This window comes from Elephas maximus, chromosome 26 (assembly GCF_024166365.1).
Source record: "Elephas maximus indicus isolate mEleMax1 chromosome 26, mEleMax1 primary haplotype, whole genome shotgun sequence".
In the NCBI taxonomy this organism is placed as follows: Eukaryota; Metazoa; Chordata; class Mammalia; order Proboscidea; family Elephantidae; genus Elephas; species Elephas maximus.
Window position 1 is genome coordinate 16989701 of NC_064844.1, and position 20122 is coordinate 17009822.

Genomic DNA, 20122 nt, shown 5'->3' on the forward strand with positions numbered 1-20122 from the left:
GGTCTATTCTAGAGAATGTTCCATGTGCATTAGAAAAGAAAGTATACTTGGCCGCTGTTGGGTGGAGTGTTCTGTATAAGTCTATGAGGTCAAGCTTGTTGTTTGTGGTACTTAGATCTTCCGTGTCTTTATTGAGCTTCTTTCTGGATGTTCTGTCCTGCACAGAAAGTGGTATATTGAAGTCTCCTACTATTATTGTGGAACTATCTCGCTTTTCAGTGCTGTTAGAGTTTGTTTTATGTATCTCGAAGCCCTGTCGTTGGGTGCATAAATATTTAATATGGTTATATCGTCGCGGTATTTTGTCCCTGTAATCACTATATAGTGTCCTTCCTTATCCTTTGTGTTGGATTTAACTTTAAAGTCTATTTTGTCAGATACGAATATTGCCACTCCTACTCTTTTTTTGATTATTGTTTGCTTGATATATTTTTTCCTGTAATTTGAGTTTTAGTTTGTGTCTTTAATGTGTGTCTCTTGTAGGCAGCATATAGATGGATTGTGTCTCTTCAATCCATTCTGCCACTCTCTGTCTCTTTATTGGTGCTTTTTGTCCATTTACATTCAGCATAATTATGGATAGGGATGAGTTTAGTGCTGTCATTTTGATGTCTTTTTTTGTGTGTTGTTGACAGTTTCTTTTTCCACTTAATTTTTTGTGCTGAGTAGTTTTTCTTTATATATTGTCTTTTCCTCCTTTTCATTGTTGTTGATTTTGTTTTTGCTGAGTCTTTATGTTTTTCTTGTATTTTATTTTGATATGTAGGATTGTTAATGTCCTTTGTGGTTACCTCAACATTTACCCCTATTTTTCTAAGTTAAAACCAACCTTTTATTTCTTTATATCACTTCGATATAAAAGATCTATGAAAGATCTGTGGCTACATTTTTTAGTCCCTCTTTATTGATTTAATATTGTTACCTTTTACATAATGACATCTCTGTTTCCCTGTTTGGAGCATTTTTTTTTTTTTTAATCTTGATTTGTTTTTGTGATTTTCCTATCTAGGTTGATACCTGGTTGCTCTGTCCTGTGTTCTAGTCTTGGGTTGTTATCTGATGTTATTGATTTTCTAACCAAAGGACTCCCTTTAGTATTTCTTGTAGTTTTGGTTTGCTTTTTGCAAATTGCCTAAACTTCTGTTTATCTGGTAATGTCCTAATTTTGCCTTATATTTGAGAGACAGTTTTGCTGGATATATGATTCTTGGCTGGCAGTTTTTTTCCTTCAAGGCTTTATATATGTCATCTCATTGCCTTCTTGCCTGCATGGTTTCTGCTGAGTATAGTCCGAGCTATTCTTATTGACTTTCCTTTGTAGGTCTTTTTTTTTTTTTTTTTTTTAACCCTAGGCATTGGGTTTTCTGGGGCCACTCTTAAAATTCTGTCTTTATCTTTGATTGTAGCAAGTTTGATTATAATATGTCTTGGTGACTTTCTTTTGGGATCTACCTTATGTGGAGTTCAATAAGCATGTTGGATAGATATCTTCTCGTTTTTCACGATATTAGGGAAGTTTTCTGCTAATAAATGTTCAACATTTCTGTCTGTATTTTCTGTTATCCCCCTCATTCTGGTACTGCAGTCACTGGTGTGTTATTCCTCTTGATAGAGTCCCACATAATTCTTAGGGTTTCTTCATTAATTTAAAATTCTTTTATCTGATTTTTTCCTCAAATAAGTTGGTGTCAAATGCTTTATCTTCAATCTCACTAATTCTGACTTCCACTTGTGCCCTGAGGTCCCAGCTTAGGGGAGCCAGCAGATTATTTTTTCCCCATTTATCAATTTGTTCCTTCTCCAAGGCCAGGAGAATGGCTCAGGATGTGCAGCAGGACCTATTTCTGGCCCAGGGAAATCGACCACCACTGAAGCTGGCTCAGGGGCTGGGGTAGAGGGAGGGGAGGGTCAGATAAATGGGAGAGGGTTCTTTTGAAAGGGGTGCTTTTTTGGTCCGCACAGTAAATTAGATGCAAGTACTTATCTTTTACCGAGAACACTGTTCTTTGCTGATCCCGGAGGCAAGTAGACTGTGTGCTGCTCACTCTCTCTCACTATGGAAAACGTGTTCCAAATGCTACCACCAGCCCTGCTGCGATCACACTAGGGCATCCGGGTTCAGGGGCACCGGTTCCCACTGAGTCAGGTCTGGCAACTCCATGCTGCTTCTGAACCATCTCCCTCCCCTGCCACTCAGTCCAATTTCCTAACTTTGCCTTTGATGTTCAGGGCTCCTAGTTTGTCATATATATAATTGATTCACTTGTTTTTTCCAGCGTCTGACTACGCTGCTGTCTTGGCCCCACCTCCAGCTAGACTAACTGTAGTAATCCAGGTGACAGATGATGACACAGATCAGTGTGATTGCAGGTCTGGTGAGAAGTGGTCACACTCTGGGTATATTTTGTGCATCCAGTAGGATTTGCTGACAGATTGAAAGATAGAGAGAGGTCAAAGATGACATCAAGATTTTTGGACTGAGAAACTGAAAGGATGAATTGCCATCATCTGAGATTAGGAAGACCATGGTTGGACCAGGATTTTGGAGAAGACCTGGAGTTTACTTTTAGGCATGTTGAGTTTGAGATGCTGAGTGGACAGATGATAAATGTGGAGTTTGGAAGAATGGTTTGGACTGAAGATATAAACTTAGGAGTCGTGTGCTTATGGTAGTCCTTAAAGTCATGTGACTGGAAGAGACCACCAGAGAAGGGATCATTGTTTAGTTCTTGAACTTCTCCCTTTCCACTTCCTCTCCAGTAGAGTGAAAGTCCACTTCATCCTTCACAGTGCCTCTGGTAGCCATTCATAACACAGTTACTACTTTTGAAGCTTCTTTTGATGTGGTTTTCAGTACCCCACTTACTCATAATAAACTTGAATGACCAAAAAGAAGTATGGCACAGTAGGATATCATGGTTAAAGTGAAGCTGTGAGCCTCTCCAGTTGTCCTTGTCCCTGTGAAGTAAGTAATGCATCTGAAAATTTGGTACCAGACTTGCTAGGTTAGTGGCCATTAAATTTAAAGTGAGTTTATAATAGACTGTGGACTGTAAGCTCTAGTAGGGCAGGGACTTTATTAATTTGGTTTAGCTGCTCTATCCTCAGCACCTAACACAGGCTGATGTGGTGATATTTGCCTAATGAAAGAATGAATGGTAGAAATAAAGAATGAAAGATCAACACATAGAAGAACACTGCAGAAAGGAACCACTCAGGAGCTGATCACTTGGCTAGAGCACAGTGAAGTCTTTCACTTTAATTCAATTCAAGTAGTTTTTCAGTCGCTGAAACTGGCTGAGATCAATGCAGTTGTGTAAGCAAATCTGTTGGTAGAACACCTAGATCGTCCTTTAGGTTTTATGGCATTGCCTGTCCTACATACTGAGTATTTCTTTCTGAGTACTTTGTGAATTGAAAGCATTTTAGGACCTCCCAAACTGAATTACCTATGTCTTTATACAACATTGTGTCCAGGACCCAGGTTCTCCTAGATGTTACAGACTAGAAAAGCAGAGACAGACCATGAAAGAGGATTACTTAGCATTTTCTGTCATCATCCAGAAGATCGCAGTGTCACCATGTGTGAGTGATTTCATTGTGTTGGACACCGTAAGGCGTGAGCACAGTTGCTGCTATATTCTGAGTAGAGTGAAGTCCAGAAACAGCCTATCTAGGGGTTACCACCCACCCCCACGCCTCCTCTGTTTTTCTTTTTATTTTCATTGTTGAATAGAGCCAAAAGCAAGTATCAGATTTCCCCTTTCTCCTGAGTAAGGTGCCAGGAGGTAGGTAGCACTTTGTGGTGCAGACTGTGCTGATGTGTACATGTCACAGTGAGACCTGGCTCCCTCCCAAAGAATCTGCTGCATTAAGAATTTGATTCACTCCAGATAGTTAAGCTTAAAAGTCGTTATGCTCCTGATTGAACTTGAAAAATGGCAGGAAATTTAATGTCAAGTCTGTCACTCAGCACTCAGCTTGATAACGCATTAGCTGGCTTTTAATTGTTATTTTCCTTTCTGGCCATTTGGGAGAATTTAAAACACTAGCTTCTATAAGTAGGTAGAAGCCTAAGTGGAAGGAATACGACATCCAGCGCTGCTCTAATAGACTAGGTAAATGTATGCCAGGGATTGATTTTTATCAGTATCTGTACTGTAATATTAAAAACAAAACCCACTGCTGTTGATTCCAACTCATAGTGACCCTACAGGACACAGTAGAACTGCCCCATAGGGTTTCCAAGGAGCACCTGATGGATTCCCAGGAAGTAACATTCATCATATTCTTGAAGGTGCTTCTCACAAAAGAGAAAAATGAAAAAATCCACCTATTTAAGAATTAGATGATAGGACTATAGAGTCCCTAGGAATTGGTTGTCATATCTAATGTTTTATATGCTGTTCTAACACATACTGATGAAATAAAATGGATCCTAACCTGTGCTCCTGGGCTAAAAGAAACTGCGGGAATGAAATGGGAAGGGGAAGGCCTTTTTCAGGTCCTGCCTTGCTCCCTTCCATGGAGCTAACATAAGTCAAACCAGATAGTGAGCAGTGGCCGTACTAAAGACCATTAGTGGGCACGTCTCAGTCTCTGTTTCTTTCCCATTCCTGTGCAAGGGCTTAGCATCTCTGAACTCTTCTTTTAGACTTGCATTTGGGGATTCTGTTACATACTCTCCAACCTTAGCTTGCCACCCAGCAAGGATGGAGGTCTTCTAGCTGATAGGCACCTGTAAGTCAGGGAGTTGACATTGTTTTGCTTTGTTTTTTAAAGCAGCAACAGTAGACCCATGGCAGTCACAGATTTCCTATTTATAGTTTCAGCTGCGAGCAACCCAGAAGGCCTGTGACTTGTGATGGTTTGTAATTTGTCTGAGGGGAAAGAAAGTCACTTAGCCTATGCGTATGTCTAGCACACCTCCCCACGTCTAAAATTCACCACAGCTTTGTTCTGCATTGGCATGCCAGCTCACTCTCCTGCAATGATAAAAACATGTTTCTTTGTGGGAAGCTTGCCTGAAAAGAAATCCAGGCACAATTCTACAAAATAAATGAAGATAGGGTTAACAGACCCAAGACAATTATTTGCAAATTTGAAAGACCTTACATTTTTTCTGAACTTGCCTCACAAGAATTGACAGTATTTGACATGAAAACTGAGGCTACTCATTGCTGGTTCTTCATAAACAATGCCTTAGGATGGGTAACAATTAGGTATGCCATATTAATGTCTTCTAATGGAGCTACCATTAGACAATATTAAACTGCCTTGTCATTGTAAAAGAAGGGCTAAACCCAAAATATAAAGATGCTAAATAGAGTACTAAAGTTGTTTTTTTTTTTTTTTTTTCTTGTTGGTGGTTAAAACATGTTACTATAATTCCCAAGAAGTAACATTTATCATATTCTCGAAAGTGCTTCTCACAAAAGAGAAAAAGGAAAGAATCCACCTATTTAAGAATTGGGTGATAGGGCTGTGGAGTTCCTAGGAATTGGTTGTCATACCTAATGTTTTATACGCTGTTCTAACACATACCGCACGTGAAGTTTCTGGTAAGGCTGGTAGAGGGAACTACGAAATTCAGTAACCTAGACAGTACTCAGCTTTCCTGTAGCTCAGTCTGGAGGCAATGCTGTGTAGTAGTCAGTCTAACTGCCTGGTTTCAAGTCATAGCTGTTTGGCCTGGGAAAGTTATTCGACCTCCTTTTACCTCAGTTTTATCATCTGTTAAATGGGGATAATAATACTGTAGTACTATCTCGTAGGATTACAAGAGTTAATATGTGTAGAATATTTAGCACCTAACACAGAATAAACTGTTATTCTTGCTATAATTATTGTTGTTGTTATTTTTGTTGTAATTAAGGAGGAGCTGTCGAAATGAGCTATAAAAACAAGGGAAGAAAAAGTCACAACTGTTGGTCCCTGATGGAGAAAATTGTTTTACCGTGTAATCCTGATGTAATTTGGGGCAGTTAACATTGAGAACTTCTGGATCTTGGGCTGGAGAAAAACCCGGCTTTTCTGAAACAGCCAATTAGTCCTGGGAGGGGAGGGCTGAGAGGGAGTCACCGGCTAACCATAAAGTTGTGCTTGCTTCAGTCTCTTCCACCTTCAGAGTGTTTGTCCTCCCTTCTCCCGTTCTTCTCCTCCTCAGGTTTAGGTCACTCAGTCTGGAGCCTGAAACTTAGTAGGGTATCGATCTAGTCTCTCATTATCTCCCCCCACTTCCTGCCCCCATTCCAGCTATGGATTTTAATCTTAGCCGACCTTCTGACTCTGTATGACCATAAACAAGTCACTTTGGCCTCAATTGCCCACTCTTTAAAGGGAATAAAAATGTCTTTCTCCATTCAGAGGATGGCCAGGGATCTAATCATATAGCAGATGTTAAACATTTTCAAATTCTTCTAAAGGAGGATTCCTTGACGGGATGACATTTGTAGTAAAAAGGCTGTTTCCCAAAGAAGAAAGTCCCTTTTCTCTGCTACGTGGGCTTAATCCCCTTCTGGTGCCAGAGGTGTTTCATTCCAGCTCTTCTATCACTAGCCTGTGTATTTTTGAATCCTTTTTTTTATTTGCCCTCCTCTTACAAATATTCACAGGGCACTAATCCACATTATGGCTTTATAGCCAGTAAATTAAATTATATTAAATCTAAACAGTGTTTTTGAGCTGTAGAGCCTACAGCCTTTGAAACCACTAACTTAATTTTTTCCAACTTTTATTCAGTAATTCAAAAAAGAACCAAACTTTTTTCTTTTGAATTTGGTTTAAAAAATAGTAATAAATTGCCCCCAGCCAGTGGTCCTGGGTTCGAAATTTTATCTGGAACGTAATCTTCTGTCTGCATTGGAAGTTCCCCAGGGTAAAGGGGTGAGAGGGACAATGAAGATGTGATACCCTGACGCTTTTACCTCCGCTGACACCTGAGATCTCAGCTGCATGACTTTGGGCAGGTCATTAGTCTCTCTGAGCTTTGGTTCTCTTATCTGCAGACCCACATCCACAGTAAATTTGAGAGAATCAAATGGAATCGTCTTTATTGAGCACTTTCAAAGTATCTGTTTATCTGCATGTAAAACCCTGCCTCTAAAAGAGCAGATACACGTGGAAAACTGTTTATTCCAATTATACCGTCAGTACTTAAAATTAACCATCAGGTCATTCAAGACGAAGGCTCGTTCTCACCTTTCATAGACTCTTCCTCCACAGTAGAGAAGGGTTTACTGAATAAAGCTGGATGTGCTTTTCTTCAGCATTTTGTCACATTCATTTGAAGAGCCTTGATTTTAGTAAATCTTTGTCATTTGAGGATGTGTGTGTGTGTGTGTGTGTGTAAAACAACCAGATGCACAGGGAAGGGGATGATCAAGCTGGGTAATACTGTGTAGTGGTTTTTTAGTTTGTTTTCCTTTCCTGGGGGGGGTGTGTGTGCGCGTGTGTGTGTGCATGCGCGTGTGTGTGGCAGCTGTTTAAGATAATGTAAGTAGACTGATTTTCTCATGCCACTTGTACATGGATTTCTAAGGGAATTCTGAAAAAGGGTTTTAGGAATGTTTTGAGCAATAATAACATCATTTCAATACATTACCTTTCCATTTTTATGTACAAACACTTATTAGGATGTATATATATATATATAATATGTATTTTTAAATTATCATTTAATTGAATTATAATTATACACTGTATCATACATAGCAGTTGGCTCTAAATAAGAAAAGCTACATAAATATTAATGCTACTTACTCTTTGTGGCATTGGTTATTATTTCACTGGTCTTAGAGATTTTGTTTGATATCACTATATGAGCAATTGTCTTCAAATATTTCTAAAAAGAAGAGTATCACTCTAAATCAAACTTCTAAGGTATTTCTGTGTAGGCGTATTTTATTTAGCAATTTTTTGCAGAGTTAATTCCGTGTACTAAGCGATTGACTGCTAACTGAAAGGTCAGCAGTTTGAAACTGCCAGCTGCTACACGGGAGAAAGATGTAGCAGCCTCCTTCCCTAGAGATTCACTGCCTTGGAAACCCTATGGGGTCGCTATGAACCAGAATCGACTCAATGCCCGTGGGTAGATTGCTAAAGAATATAAAATTTGAAATAAAAACACTCTGTAAGGATATGCCCCTCTATATACTATTGATGCGATATGCCACAAGTACCTAGTCTCTGTGTGTGTATAACAGACCTTTGAGAAAGAAGGAAGCATTTAGTAAGTTCTTCAGAGATTAGAAGCAGGTGAGTCTGATGCTTATAAACCAGGTCTTTTGGAAGACAAATTGCATTCCTTAATCTGTGACAGCTTCTCCTTTTTGGTTCCTCTTGGTAATTTCCTGCTACTCATAGATGCAGAAGGAGCTCCAAAGATGCTCCAAATGGTACCAAGGATGACATTAAAAAATGCTTCTGCCCCACCCAGATAGGTGTATGCCATTTCATCAGATCAAAGGCAGACTTTCAGAACCCCCCTGCCCTTTCTGGAAGGGTAAGTTTTTAAAAGCCTCTCGGCTGTAAGTTCTTGTGGAGACTTATTTGCTGAAACTTTCTGTGGTTGATTACGTGCTGAGAGAAGCCATGTAAACGTTATTTTCACTAGATACCTACTAGCATCTGTTGTACAGTAGGCGGTCCCGCTGACCCCTCCATAAACGCATTCTATTAGAGTTTACCGTGACTTGCGGATTTTGCACCAGCAAGGATTTTTAAGAACTCTGGCCTAGTTCAGTGTCTTGGTTTAGCAAGAAGTTTAGAAGTTTGTGAAAAGATTCTTTGATAATGATTCAAGTACAATTCCCATTGCTTCCCCTTTGATTGGTTTGACAAAACAGTAGAAGTGGTAAGGCTGGCACTCTTCCTTTAAGCTGACGGAAATTGCGTGCTGCTAAATTCTCACCTGTGTAAATGTAGTTCCTCTGCAGATAGGAAAAGGAGCATGGAGTAGTAGTAGCCACCATAAAGCTAATTTTCAAAATGTGGAGATAACCCACGTCCCCATTTTCCCACTTCGTCATCCTAACACCGGCTACCCACATGGCACTTCCTCTTTGACCGTAACCACCCAGAGTTGGGCCTCCACAAGTTAAGACTCTGTCCTTCCAGCCCCTGCCAGATAGGCCAACGCCAGCCTCTCTGCTGGCTCTCACTGCCGCTGGTGGGTTTGATAATTCACTAGAAGGACTCACAGAACTCAACAGAGACTATCTATACTTAGTTAAGCATTTATTATAACCAGAAGGGAAACAAGCAAAGATGCATCAGGTAAGGCCTGGAGCAGTCCCAGCAGCACGAGGCTTCCATTGTGCCCAGCGATGTGCCCCACCTTCTCCCATGCATAGATGTTCTCACCAATCCAGGAAGCCCAAAAAGAAGGGTCCCAGGTCCAGGGTCCCTTTGTCATTGGAGCCTCATTGAATATGCATTACTGCACCATGCCCACCCCATTCCTGATGTTTGCCAGCAGGGTGGGGTCTGTGCAGCCCCAACTCATTTACACATGTTTAAGTGTTGCCCTAGTGGCACAGTGGTTAAGAGCTCAGCTGCTAACCAAAAGGTTGGCAGTTTGAATCCTCCAGCCACTCCTTGGAAACCCTACAGGGCAGTTATCTGTCCTGTAGGGTCGCTACGAGTTGGAAGTGACTCGATGCCAACAGGTTTTTTTTGTTTAAGTGTTGCCTGACAGAGCCCTGGTAGTATAATAGTTAGGGGTTAAGCACTTGGCTGCTGACTAAAGGGATGCCTGTTCAAACCACCCAGCAGCTCTATGGGAGAAAGACCTGGCAATCTGCTCCCATATCCCATAAAGATTACAGCCTAGAAAACTCTATGGGTCAATTCTACTCTGTCACATGGGGTTGATATACATCGAAAATAGACTTAAAAGCACCTAATAACAACAACAAGTATTGCCTGGCCATTTTATAAAACAAAGACCCCTTGATTGCTGGCAAATTCCAAGGGCTTTTCCCAGAAACCAGAGACCAAAGGCCACATAGAGATCCGTCTTTGCCACGTTCGAATTTATAGAGTAACAAATTATTACTGAACTTTTATTTGTATCCCACTGTGCAGATCTTCAATCATAGCTTACATGGCCAGATCTCCTCTTGGAGTGTAAGCTCTTTTTAAGTCATTAGAATGCCTATCTGTGTTATAAACCATGGCTGCCTTTATCTCTATCTACTCATTTCTAAAATGACTGTACCCTCCTACTTAATTTTTTGTTTATTGATATAATTATCTTAGAACCGAGTAAAACTAATGGATGAAAGTAACCAAGTATGAAAGTCTCTTAAAAGTGTTGAGAGCAGATAGACAGCCAAAAGTACATTGCCCTTACAGCATGGCTCTGTGGGGAGTTAGGAGTTGTGTGTTCTTTGCCCACAAAGCACATGTTAACAACATTAAGTTGTTTTTGAGTGATAGTGTTGCATCACCGTGGTCCTTCTGTGCTCTGTCAGGTATGGTGTCGCTTTAATGTCATGAACCGGCTCCTCAGCTCCTAAATCTCCATGCAGGAAATAGTTACAGAAAACTGAATGGCTATGTCCGAAGCCTTACGAATCTTGAAAATTTCTTCTTCTTTGGGAAGAATCTTACAAAGACATTTCTTGCTGTTTGGGGACCCTGCATTTGTAACAAGCCTCTGTTGAAACTATCAGCGATTTGGGGTTATGGAGCATTCTCTGTATACTCGTTCTTTCTGCTGCGAGGTCTGTATTTTAACTTTGTGCAGATGTGTGCTAAAAGAACATGATGTGCTTATTTGTTGCATTTATGCTACTTTCTTACTTGGAGTAAGCTGGATGAAATTACATATTAAATAAAAACAGCAGCTCAAACTGCAGTCCGCAACAAACTGAAAGAGCCTTCCAGAGACGGTGGAGAAAATGAGACTATGACTTTAATAACTGATTGACTTTTGAGAGAATTGGCTGTTTAAAGCATGAGTATAATTATTGTGGAATTTACTCAGTGTAACTGTCTAATGTTTAAAAGTAACCTGGCGTTAAATTGTGTTGATGAAATGTTATCAAAAGGGCATTGTGTATTTTCTGCCCTAACCAAATATAGCATTTAACTTTGACCTAACTGCAGTTATACACAAACACACACACATGTGTATGCATGTGTGTCTGTGGGTTTTTATAGTCAATATCTGGTATTTATTCCACCGTATGTTACCTGGAGAGGTGGAATGGCATAGTGGAAAGAACATGGACTTTGGCATGCAACTCCAGCGTAAATTCCCTGAACGTCAATTTTTCTCATCAACGTGACGATGATTGTCAGGATTCAGTGAGAACATCTACTAAGCACTAGCATGATACCTGGCACAGATTCACTAGGACGTGTTCACTTACGTCCAGAGTTCCAAGATTCATAAAGCGCAGTGTGTTTTTATTTAGTACTTCTGAGCTGGAATACGTAATCAGTACTGAAGCTTTATAACTTTATATTGGGTATTACTTATCACCCTCAATTCTAAAGTGAAAATTTAGAACCTGTAGAATCAGTTTTTCTTAGGATGTTTATTTAGGATGTTTACTGAGTTGAAACCATTGTTTTTTGTTATGTGTAGCTGAATATATTTGAAATCCAACAAGCGAGAGACTAATCTGAGTACTATTCCCAATTCATTTTGTAGTTCTTCCTTTTTGCTTGCCATTTTCCTCTTTCTGCAACTTTGCTGTAAGTTTAAGAAAGTTTTTAAAATACAAAAAGCATTTGACTTTGTTTAGTAGTCACTTAAAAATAGGGTTGATCAATATGAAGCACTAGCGAGGAGCAAATTTGGTCTTTTTTTTTTTTTCCATTTACCAGTGCCCTTGGACTTACGTGTGTGAGAATTAAAAATGATACGAGATATGTACCTCAGTTAAACAGACCAGTTTTCTTCTTCTGTCTACAACCACTATAAACAGAATTCTTTATATGGAAATGACTTTGATAGTAGTTACTTCCTCTCTTTCCCTGTCTTTGACACGCATGCGCGCACACGCGCGCACACGCGAGCACACACACACCCCCCCCTTAAAACTCCAAGTGGCCTGCTAAGCGGATATGTTGTTACTGAGCCAAGACTTGTAGTGTTTTGAGAAGTTTCTGCCACTTAATTACTTTCATTAATTATAAAATCCTATTCAAGATTATAGCTCTACAGCTCATGAATATGCTGTCTTGGCATTTTAACAGCTGGTTTTAAGCCAGGCTCTTGGGGATTTGAAAGAAGTTCTGCTAAATCGCCAACTGCAGCCCAGTAAAGCCAAGAGGGCGAGTATCAGGGAAGCCCGCAGAGCAGGTCACATTTTATTTAGAAAGTTGTGTGAGGAAGTTGGCTGTGGGCAGAAGCTGCCGTGTGACATCTGCCCCGTCAGTCAAAGCTGCAGCAGCGGCTCCCTGTCACCAGGGTCCTGTGTGCTCCTGCCCATCCGTCAGCACTGACAGACAGCACTGCCTCTGCCGGGCTGGGGAGGCCGCCGACACAGACTTCCCGTCCGCATCTCACAGTTCGGGTGAAGCTCACTTGCAAAGAGGGAGACCAAGCGCCAACTCCTTATAGCCTTTTCTTTAGGTCGTCCTTAGGCCATTAGCCAAAATACATTCTCAAGAGATTTAACTGGATTTTGGAATGTGTTTTTGACCAAAAGCCGGACTGTAGAAGTGTGGGAGAGAGCCCTTCCTCCGACAGATGCCAGTTATCACTAGACAGGCCTTTTCCGGTTGAGCATAACAAGCAAAAGAGGCTTGACATCGGAAGCATCCTTTTGGTGATGATGCAGCAACTTGCCAAATGGGATCCACCCCAATCCTGGTTATAGACAAAGCTCCCACAGTTTTCTTGTTTCCTTCTTATAAAACCCACTGCCATCGACTCAGTTCCAACTCATAGCAACTCTATACTATAGGACAGAGTGGAACTGCCCCATAGGGTTTCCAAGGCTGTAAATCTTCACCAAAGCAAAGCACCACATCTTTCTCCTGTGGAGCGGTTGGTGGGTTCAAACTGCTGACCTTTTGGTTAGTAGCTGAGCACTTTAACCACTGCATCACCAGGGCTCCAGAGACATCCTTAGAGGAAAGGATTTGAGGGTATTAGTATCATTATCTGTCTGATTACTGTGTTGACATTTCTGAAGTGCCATTATTCGTGGGAAATGGAACTTGATGTAGGAAAACACCCAGCCAAGGGACGTCAAGAAAGTAAGCCAAAGCCCAATACTCAGATGCAATTGAAGTGAAATGTGTCTTAACCCTTTGATTTATTCTTAATCAACTTATACTGAACCCCAAAGCTAAGTAATTGAGAGGCAACTGTGCATGCAAACAAGGGAAATGGTAAACATAGCAGAAGAAAATTGGGACAGGCAGATATTTTTAGTTTCCAGATATCGCAGCTGTATAATGTGTCAGGTGTGTGGAAGGATAATACTCATCTTAAGGTTGCGTAATTGATGTCTCCTTTGTTTTCATATTGTAAAGAAGTTACTTTTTATTTATACCCTCTTGCATATTTTTTTCCATTGACTGAATGCTTAACGTGCTATAATTTAGTATATGTGAGGTTTGGTTTTTTATGGGATTTGAGAGTTATTAGTCTCAATAAAATGCTGCAGACGTAGCACAGCCATCACGGGTGCACAAAAGTAGAACGCAGTGATATGGCACAGTGTCAAGTGCTTGGTACCCATTTTGCTGGATTTTGGTATCATCAATTTTTGCTTGCCTATTTAGCTTATTTCAAAACAGCTTTCCTAATTGAAAGTTTAGGAAACATGAAGTAAATATAAATAGTCGTATTTAGGAAATATCTATGACACTGAACCATAATGAACATTAACACTGTAAAATGTTTTTAGTGCTGACACTGAACGGGTACTTCACTTGAAAAATTGCACAAGAACCTAAATCCAGCCTCACCCTTTTTTCCCCAAGCTGTGTTACCTGTTACAGCATGGAACACATAGTAGACACTCAATAAAGACTGACTGATTGCTCTGTGAATTTTAGGGTGACCTGTGTAAGAAGACTGGGAATAAATAATATTTTTAGTAAGTGTTGGGCTTCTCCCCCTTCCCCTTTGCAGGTTCTTATCATTCATTGGAGGGACATTGTGTGAGATTGGAAAGCCTGAAATGCAACAAAAAATAAATTCGCTGCTTGAAAAAGAAGGCATAAAGAAAACTGCAGAAGGATTGCAAACGACAGTACACACCTTACAGGTCATCATCGATGGCCTCAGCCAGCCTGAAAGCTTTGACTTTAGAACAGGTAAACAATTGAACTTGAATTATAGCACCTTGCATTTGCATGGTTACATTATCTCCTTTGATCCTCAGGGCAATCCAGTGCCATAGGCAAAACAGATGTTATTCTCCTCATTCTATAAGATGAGAAAACTAAAGCATAGTGACCTTCCTTCAGAGTCATTACGGTTAGTTAGTATCCAGAGCCAAAGCTCGAACCCAGGGCTCCATACTCCTCGTCCCATCCTTATTTTCCTTCACATCAGATGAAGCGCCTCATACATGCTCCGCTGTATGCATGAGGCACACATTCTTTGGGATCCTTTTGTAAGCTGTTTGGTCTCCTGAGAGCCTAAAGTACAAGGCAAAGCACTTAGTTCACAAACTAAAAAGTGAGTCTTCTTCCTAAATTACAGCTTTCCAGGTTCCTGGATCTTGTGTCAGTGAACACATTGAACAAATAAGATAATATCTCTCCGTTGATTTTCCTTCTGATTAAACGTGCTCTCAGCTTTCAGCACAGGTAGATGGCGAAGAAGTTGAACAGCCACAGTTGTTGAGAGCAATGACCCGGGGAAAAAGAATTAAGATATCAAATGACCTATTTCCCAAGGAAGTTTGAATAAGAACCTCTGAGATTTAAATGAATCTGCTCTCCCATCTTCTAACTAGTTTTGATGATACCATGTTTAGGGCTTGGCTTTTTTCATTCTGGGTTAGGCTGCATGGAGGTAGTTTGCCATGCTTCTTTGCAAAGGTCTAAGGGGATTTAAAAACTCACCTAGAAAGTCCATTGTACTAGTCCTTCAACTTCTCTGTAAGTTTGAAATTTAAAAAAAAAAGTTGGAGAAAAATAAAATACCTGATAAAATCTATACCAGAGATGTGGAGGTAGAAGCCTCCAGGTTGTCCTCCACACAAAGTTGATGTTTCAGTAGACAACTGCATCTCCATCTGGAGGCCTGATGTCCTTTTGTGTGGATTCCGTGGGCATTGTCTACCAGGAATACTAAATAGAGCAGTGGTTCTCAAACAGGTAGGATTTAGAGCTGTTATGCCTAGAATCAAGGCATCGATGGTTTAGTGGTAGAATTCTTGCCTTCCATGTGAAAGACCTGGGTTCGATTCCAGGCCAGTGCACCTCAGGTGCAGCCTCCACCTGTCGGTGGTGGATCGCGTTCTGCTGTGATGCTGAATAGGTTTCAGCAGAGCTTCCAGACTAAGATGGACTAGGAAGAAAGGCCTGGTGATCTACTTCCGGAAATCAGCCAGTGGAAACATGGATCACAACAGTCTCATCCGCAGCCGATGGTGAGGTTGGCACAGGACTGGGGGCGTTTTGTCCCGTGGTGCACGGGGTTGCCGTGAGTCGGGGGGCCAAGTCGAAGGCAGCCTCCAGCAACGACAGCATGCCTCAGGCAGCTGCACTAGAGAGGCTGGTAAGTATGTTCCAGCTGCAGGCATCCTGTCCTGGGTTTTCTGTCCGTCTTTGGTTTTCTCTCCTGGTGTTGATGGCTCCATTATCCCAGTTATTCTGCAGGCTCAGAGCAAAGGTCAACTTTGAAACTACATGGTTCAGTTACATAACCAGGAGCTGAGTAGAGGTCCTCACCTGGTGGTGCCCTTAGTTGAGCAGAAACACGAATGCACCTGGGCTGTGGGTGAGCTTTCCGGTTCCCGCAGTGTCATCAGGGTGACAGGTGAAGTTTCAGATAGTCTCTTTAAGCAGGCTTTGGAACCGGCCTTGGCCTTAGTGTAGGTAACAGTTTTCAAGATGTCTGAGAATTTTAGTTTTACTACTACACACACCCGCAAGAGGGAAGACAGACAAGGCATACTTTCGAGGAATCAGTATTTTGTTTCCACATTTACAGTATTTATGTTACATCTCTTTTCTCCGTTTTCTCAGAAATGTTTCCTTTCTTAGCGCCTCATTCTTTCCTTATACCCATCTTGTCTTCTGTTTTCTCAGTGACAAAATCAATTCAATTTTTATGAGCACTCCTTGGTTTCTAGTTAATTCTTGTAATCGGGCTCATCAGAAGCCGTCTGGGGATAGGGGGCTGAATATGCAGTCTGGGCTATCAAAGTGTTAAAGTTTACATGGTGCGTGGAGGATTTTCCGATTTCTCTGCGGCCCAGGCTGCCTTCAGTAACGTGGTAAGTAGTTCCTGACTCGGATTTTCCAGGCAAAATTAAACTAAGCAGCTGATCAGGAACCCTTGGGGGACCGGCAGCAGCTGGGTCTCTGCAAGAAAAGAGGGGAGAAAAGCGTTTCCAAGCATAAAATAATGCCTAAAGGGCTTCAAAGGCCATCCTACCTCTGGCCCTGGTCAATGACTTGATTTCACTTTGCTTTGACACAGTCCGTGTCCAGTGTAATATTACATTACAGTAGGTTTCTTGCTTTTGGAATTCACTGATGCAATATCAGGTGAAATTCCACAGAGTCAATTCCAATTTTAGCATGTTCTTTTTATGAGTAAAATGAAATTTTAGTTTTAAAGAGGGTTTTTGTTTTGTTTTTACAAGAAACACGTGAATTTAGGGGAAAAAAAAAAAAAACCTTGGTTTTTAGTCTGGTTGGATTGGGGGAGGGGAATAAAGAGGTGACCAGTTGTTCATACAAATGTAAAGGATAGCTTTAAAAGTCATCAGGATAAAGCCAACAGCTGTGGAGGAAGAGGAGGGGTGGAGGGGAAAATAAGGCCTTAGTAAAAGGAGATCTAAGCGTAGAATGTGTTCTTTGTTATTACAGTCAACAGTAATCCTCGGCAAGGGGGCCAAGAGCATGCATAGGGAGTCCACAGATAACTGAGAAACTCTTTCAACTGTTAGTTCTAACTTTCTCCCCCGTAAAACCTTTGTTGTTGCTTTTGTTTTATTTTAACTAGAGCCATAATGATTTCTTGGCATAGTTTATGTCCACCCTTTGGGGGACAGTATTAATGAGCAGGGAGGAGCCCTAGTGGCACAGTGGTTAAAGCGCTCTGCTCCTAACCAGAAAGGGTCGGTGGTTTGAAGCCACCCAGGAATTGGAACCTGTTTATTCTGGGTCCGAATGAGAATTGGTATTTCTGACAAGTTCCCAGGCGATGCTAATGCCACTGGCTAGGGAGGAGTCCTGAGAACCACTAGTAGAGCAGTGAGTCTCAAAATTTCTCTTACACAGGAATCACCTGGGGATCTTGTTAAACTGTAGGTTCTGGTTCAGCGTATTTGGGATGGAAATACAAATTCTCAGCAGGGATTTGAACTGATTGAAAGCCTTCAACCCACCAGCTGCCCTGGGGAAAAAAAATATGGCAGTCTGCTTCCAACAAGATTAACAGCCTTGGAAAACCTCTGGGGCAGTTCTGCTCTGTCCTGTAGAGTCGCTATGAGTCAGAATCCACCCAGGGGCAGTGGGTTTTCAGCTTGGTTTATTAGTGAACAGAGGGATGTTCACTGGGCTAGGCAAGAAGAGAGCGCTGTAAGGAACTTGAGAAGAGAGATCTAAGTGCCTTCCTTTTGGTATCGCTAGCACCCAACAGAGTCCCTTGCCTAGAGATGGTAATAGAAGTTAATAAATGTTTGATGAATTGAATTGAAAGAGGAGAAAGATTAGGTACTAGGTGATCTGGGATTCTGAGCTATAGATAATCAAAAAAATCCATAAATTTTGATTGAGTAAATAAAATTGATCCCAGAGAGTTCCACATTTGTAGGGGGGGTGGTGACTCAAGATCTGAATTTCACCCATATTTGACCAAAAGTTGATGTACTGTCACCATTAAACAATTTGAGAGTCCATGCTCTGGAAAAGACTGCCTGTCTTATGTCTCAGTATGTGTTAGTGATTTGGCCTTGTATATATATATTTTTTTTATTCATAGAGCAAAGGTATATTCTCACCTCCTCATAAACAGAAAAATAAGGCTCTGCTCTTCTCAAGCCGTGTATCTCGTACTATTGCTCACGTTAGTGCTCTAGAGTTGAGGGAGAAGGAAGTGTTTGAGCACATTTTCTTGAGCTGTTTCTGATGAGTGAATGCTGTTTCTCCAACTAGGATGCATTTTCTTTCAAGGCAGGCCTGTTTCTCCAGCTCCTTTTACGTCCCCCCTCAATGCTCAGTATCGGCCTGGGCACATAACAGATCGTCAACGCTTATTCACTAATTTATGTTGTGTCCAGGAGGTACAATGCCTTATTATTCACACTAATCCTTTTTTCCTTTCCTTGTAGATTTTGATAAACCTGATTTTAAGAGAAGCATAGTCTGCCTGGAAGATCTGCAAGTTGGGACAGTTCTTACAGGCAAAGTCCAGAATGCCACTTTGTTTGGAATTTTTGTGGATATAGGGGTAGGGAGAGCAGGGCTGATTCCTATACGAAATGTAACAGAAGCAAAACTTTCTAAAACAAAGAAGAGAAGGAGTCTTGGACTGGGCCCTGGAGAAAGAGTGGAAGTCCGAGTACTCCACATCGACGTCCCCCGATCTAGGATTACCCTGGACCTCATTCGGGTGTTGTGAGCATCCCACTGAAGGCCAAACACCGGCTTTACTTCTTCATTCTATGTGTTGACAAGGGTGGTTCAGATGTCTGTGAATTCTACATAGCAGATGAGAAAGTAGTATCAGAAGTACTTTCCAAACACTTCCCTTATATTTCCTCCTGAATAAATAGAAAACTAATAGTGTGATTTCTTTTCCCCTTAAACAAAACACTTAATAGACACCATTATGTGACTTTCTGTAGTCATGATTTTCTAAGTTTTATTTTTTTGTAATTGATCTTTGGCTCTTTTTACATTTTATATAACCGATTGCTTCACTTCTACGAGTCCAGCTGCCTGCTGGATTTGTGTGGAATTGTCTTCTTGATTTGAATTGTATAATGTTTCTGGACACAGTAGGGCTAGCAAAGTTTAATCCTCCCATTTTATAGATTTTTTTTTTAATCGGACCTTTTGGACTTGCTTCATGATTTTGTAGTAATCTTTATTCTTTCTTACCAAGGAAACCAAAAGTATACCAGTAAAACATATCCTGATTTGTTTTTACCATCAAGTGGATAGTTCAAAACATTTCTCAGAAGGATATATGTATTGATCCTTGCAATAAAATTTTGTGTCTAGTGAACTTGTTTTTGCTCTCCTGCTTCAGTGAATGGACTAGATCAGTCTTCAGGAAAGAAGACGTGGCACATATTCATGCAAACATCGTATGAAAAGACTGTGCCTTTGGGGAAGAGGGAGGCCTCTGCGTGTTTTAGGAATAGCTTCCTGTGCATAGCTTACCACAGAAGGACATATTTATTCTTAAGCAACAGGACTGAACTTCAAATGGGGATAGAAATGGCCTTCCTAAAGATTGAATATAGACAGAATGTTTGCCTCGAGCATTGTGCTATCATAAAGAAATATCTGTGTGAGTTTAAACTGAAAACAGTTAATCTAAAGCCCAGATGAGAACTCTTTAAGGGGCAGAGAGCCTAAATTAATGTTGATGAAACAATATGGGTATAGATAGTGAGCATGTTTTTTTATGTGATACAGCGTGAAGTATATAACCAATGTCATTGAACTGTTCATATAGAAATTGTGAATGAATGTATGTTTGGTTGTGTATACTACCACCAAAAATAAATATTAAAAAAGGAAGGAAGAACTGAATCCTGTAAATGATTCCTCTTAAGAAATAGCTGCATCTAAAAATAGTTCAATTAAGATAAAGCATGTCTGCAAAAGTATCAAATAAATTAACCAGAAAAGGCCGGCCCAGTGTATTGATCAAACATGCTAGAACACCTGCTTAGAGCTGGAAATGATCAGGGGAATGAAGGATGAACTTGATTTTCATTGTTTCCAAGAACTAAGT

General features: G+C 40.8%; 1 protein-coding gene across 1 annotated transcript in view; it reads left to right on the forward strand.

The window, feature by feature from the left end:
• SRBD1 (S1 RNA binding domain 1) overlaps nt 1-19920 on the forward strand; it is a 232976-nt gene extending 213056 nt beyond the window's left edge. Inside the window, exons 20-21 of the mRNA XM_049870618.1 lie at nt 14102-14286; nt 18486-19920. Coding sequence (XP_049726575.1) covers nt 14102-14286; nt 18486-18775 — 475 coding nt within the window. The 3' untranslated portion in view covers nt 18776-19920. The remainder of the gene's footprint in view (nt 1-14101; nt 14287-18485) is intronic.
• The last annotated feature ends 202 nt before the right edge of the window (nt 19921-20122 follow it).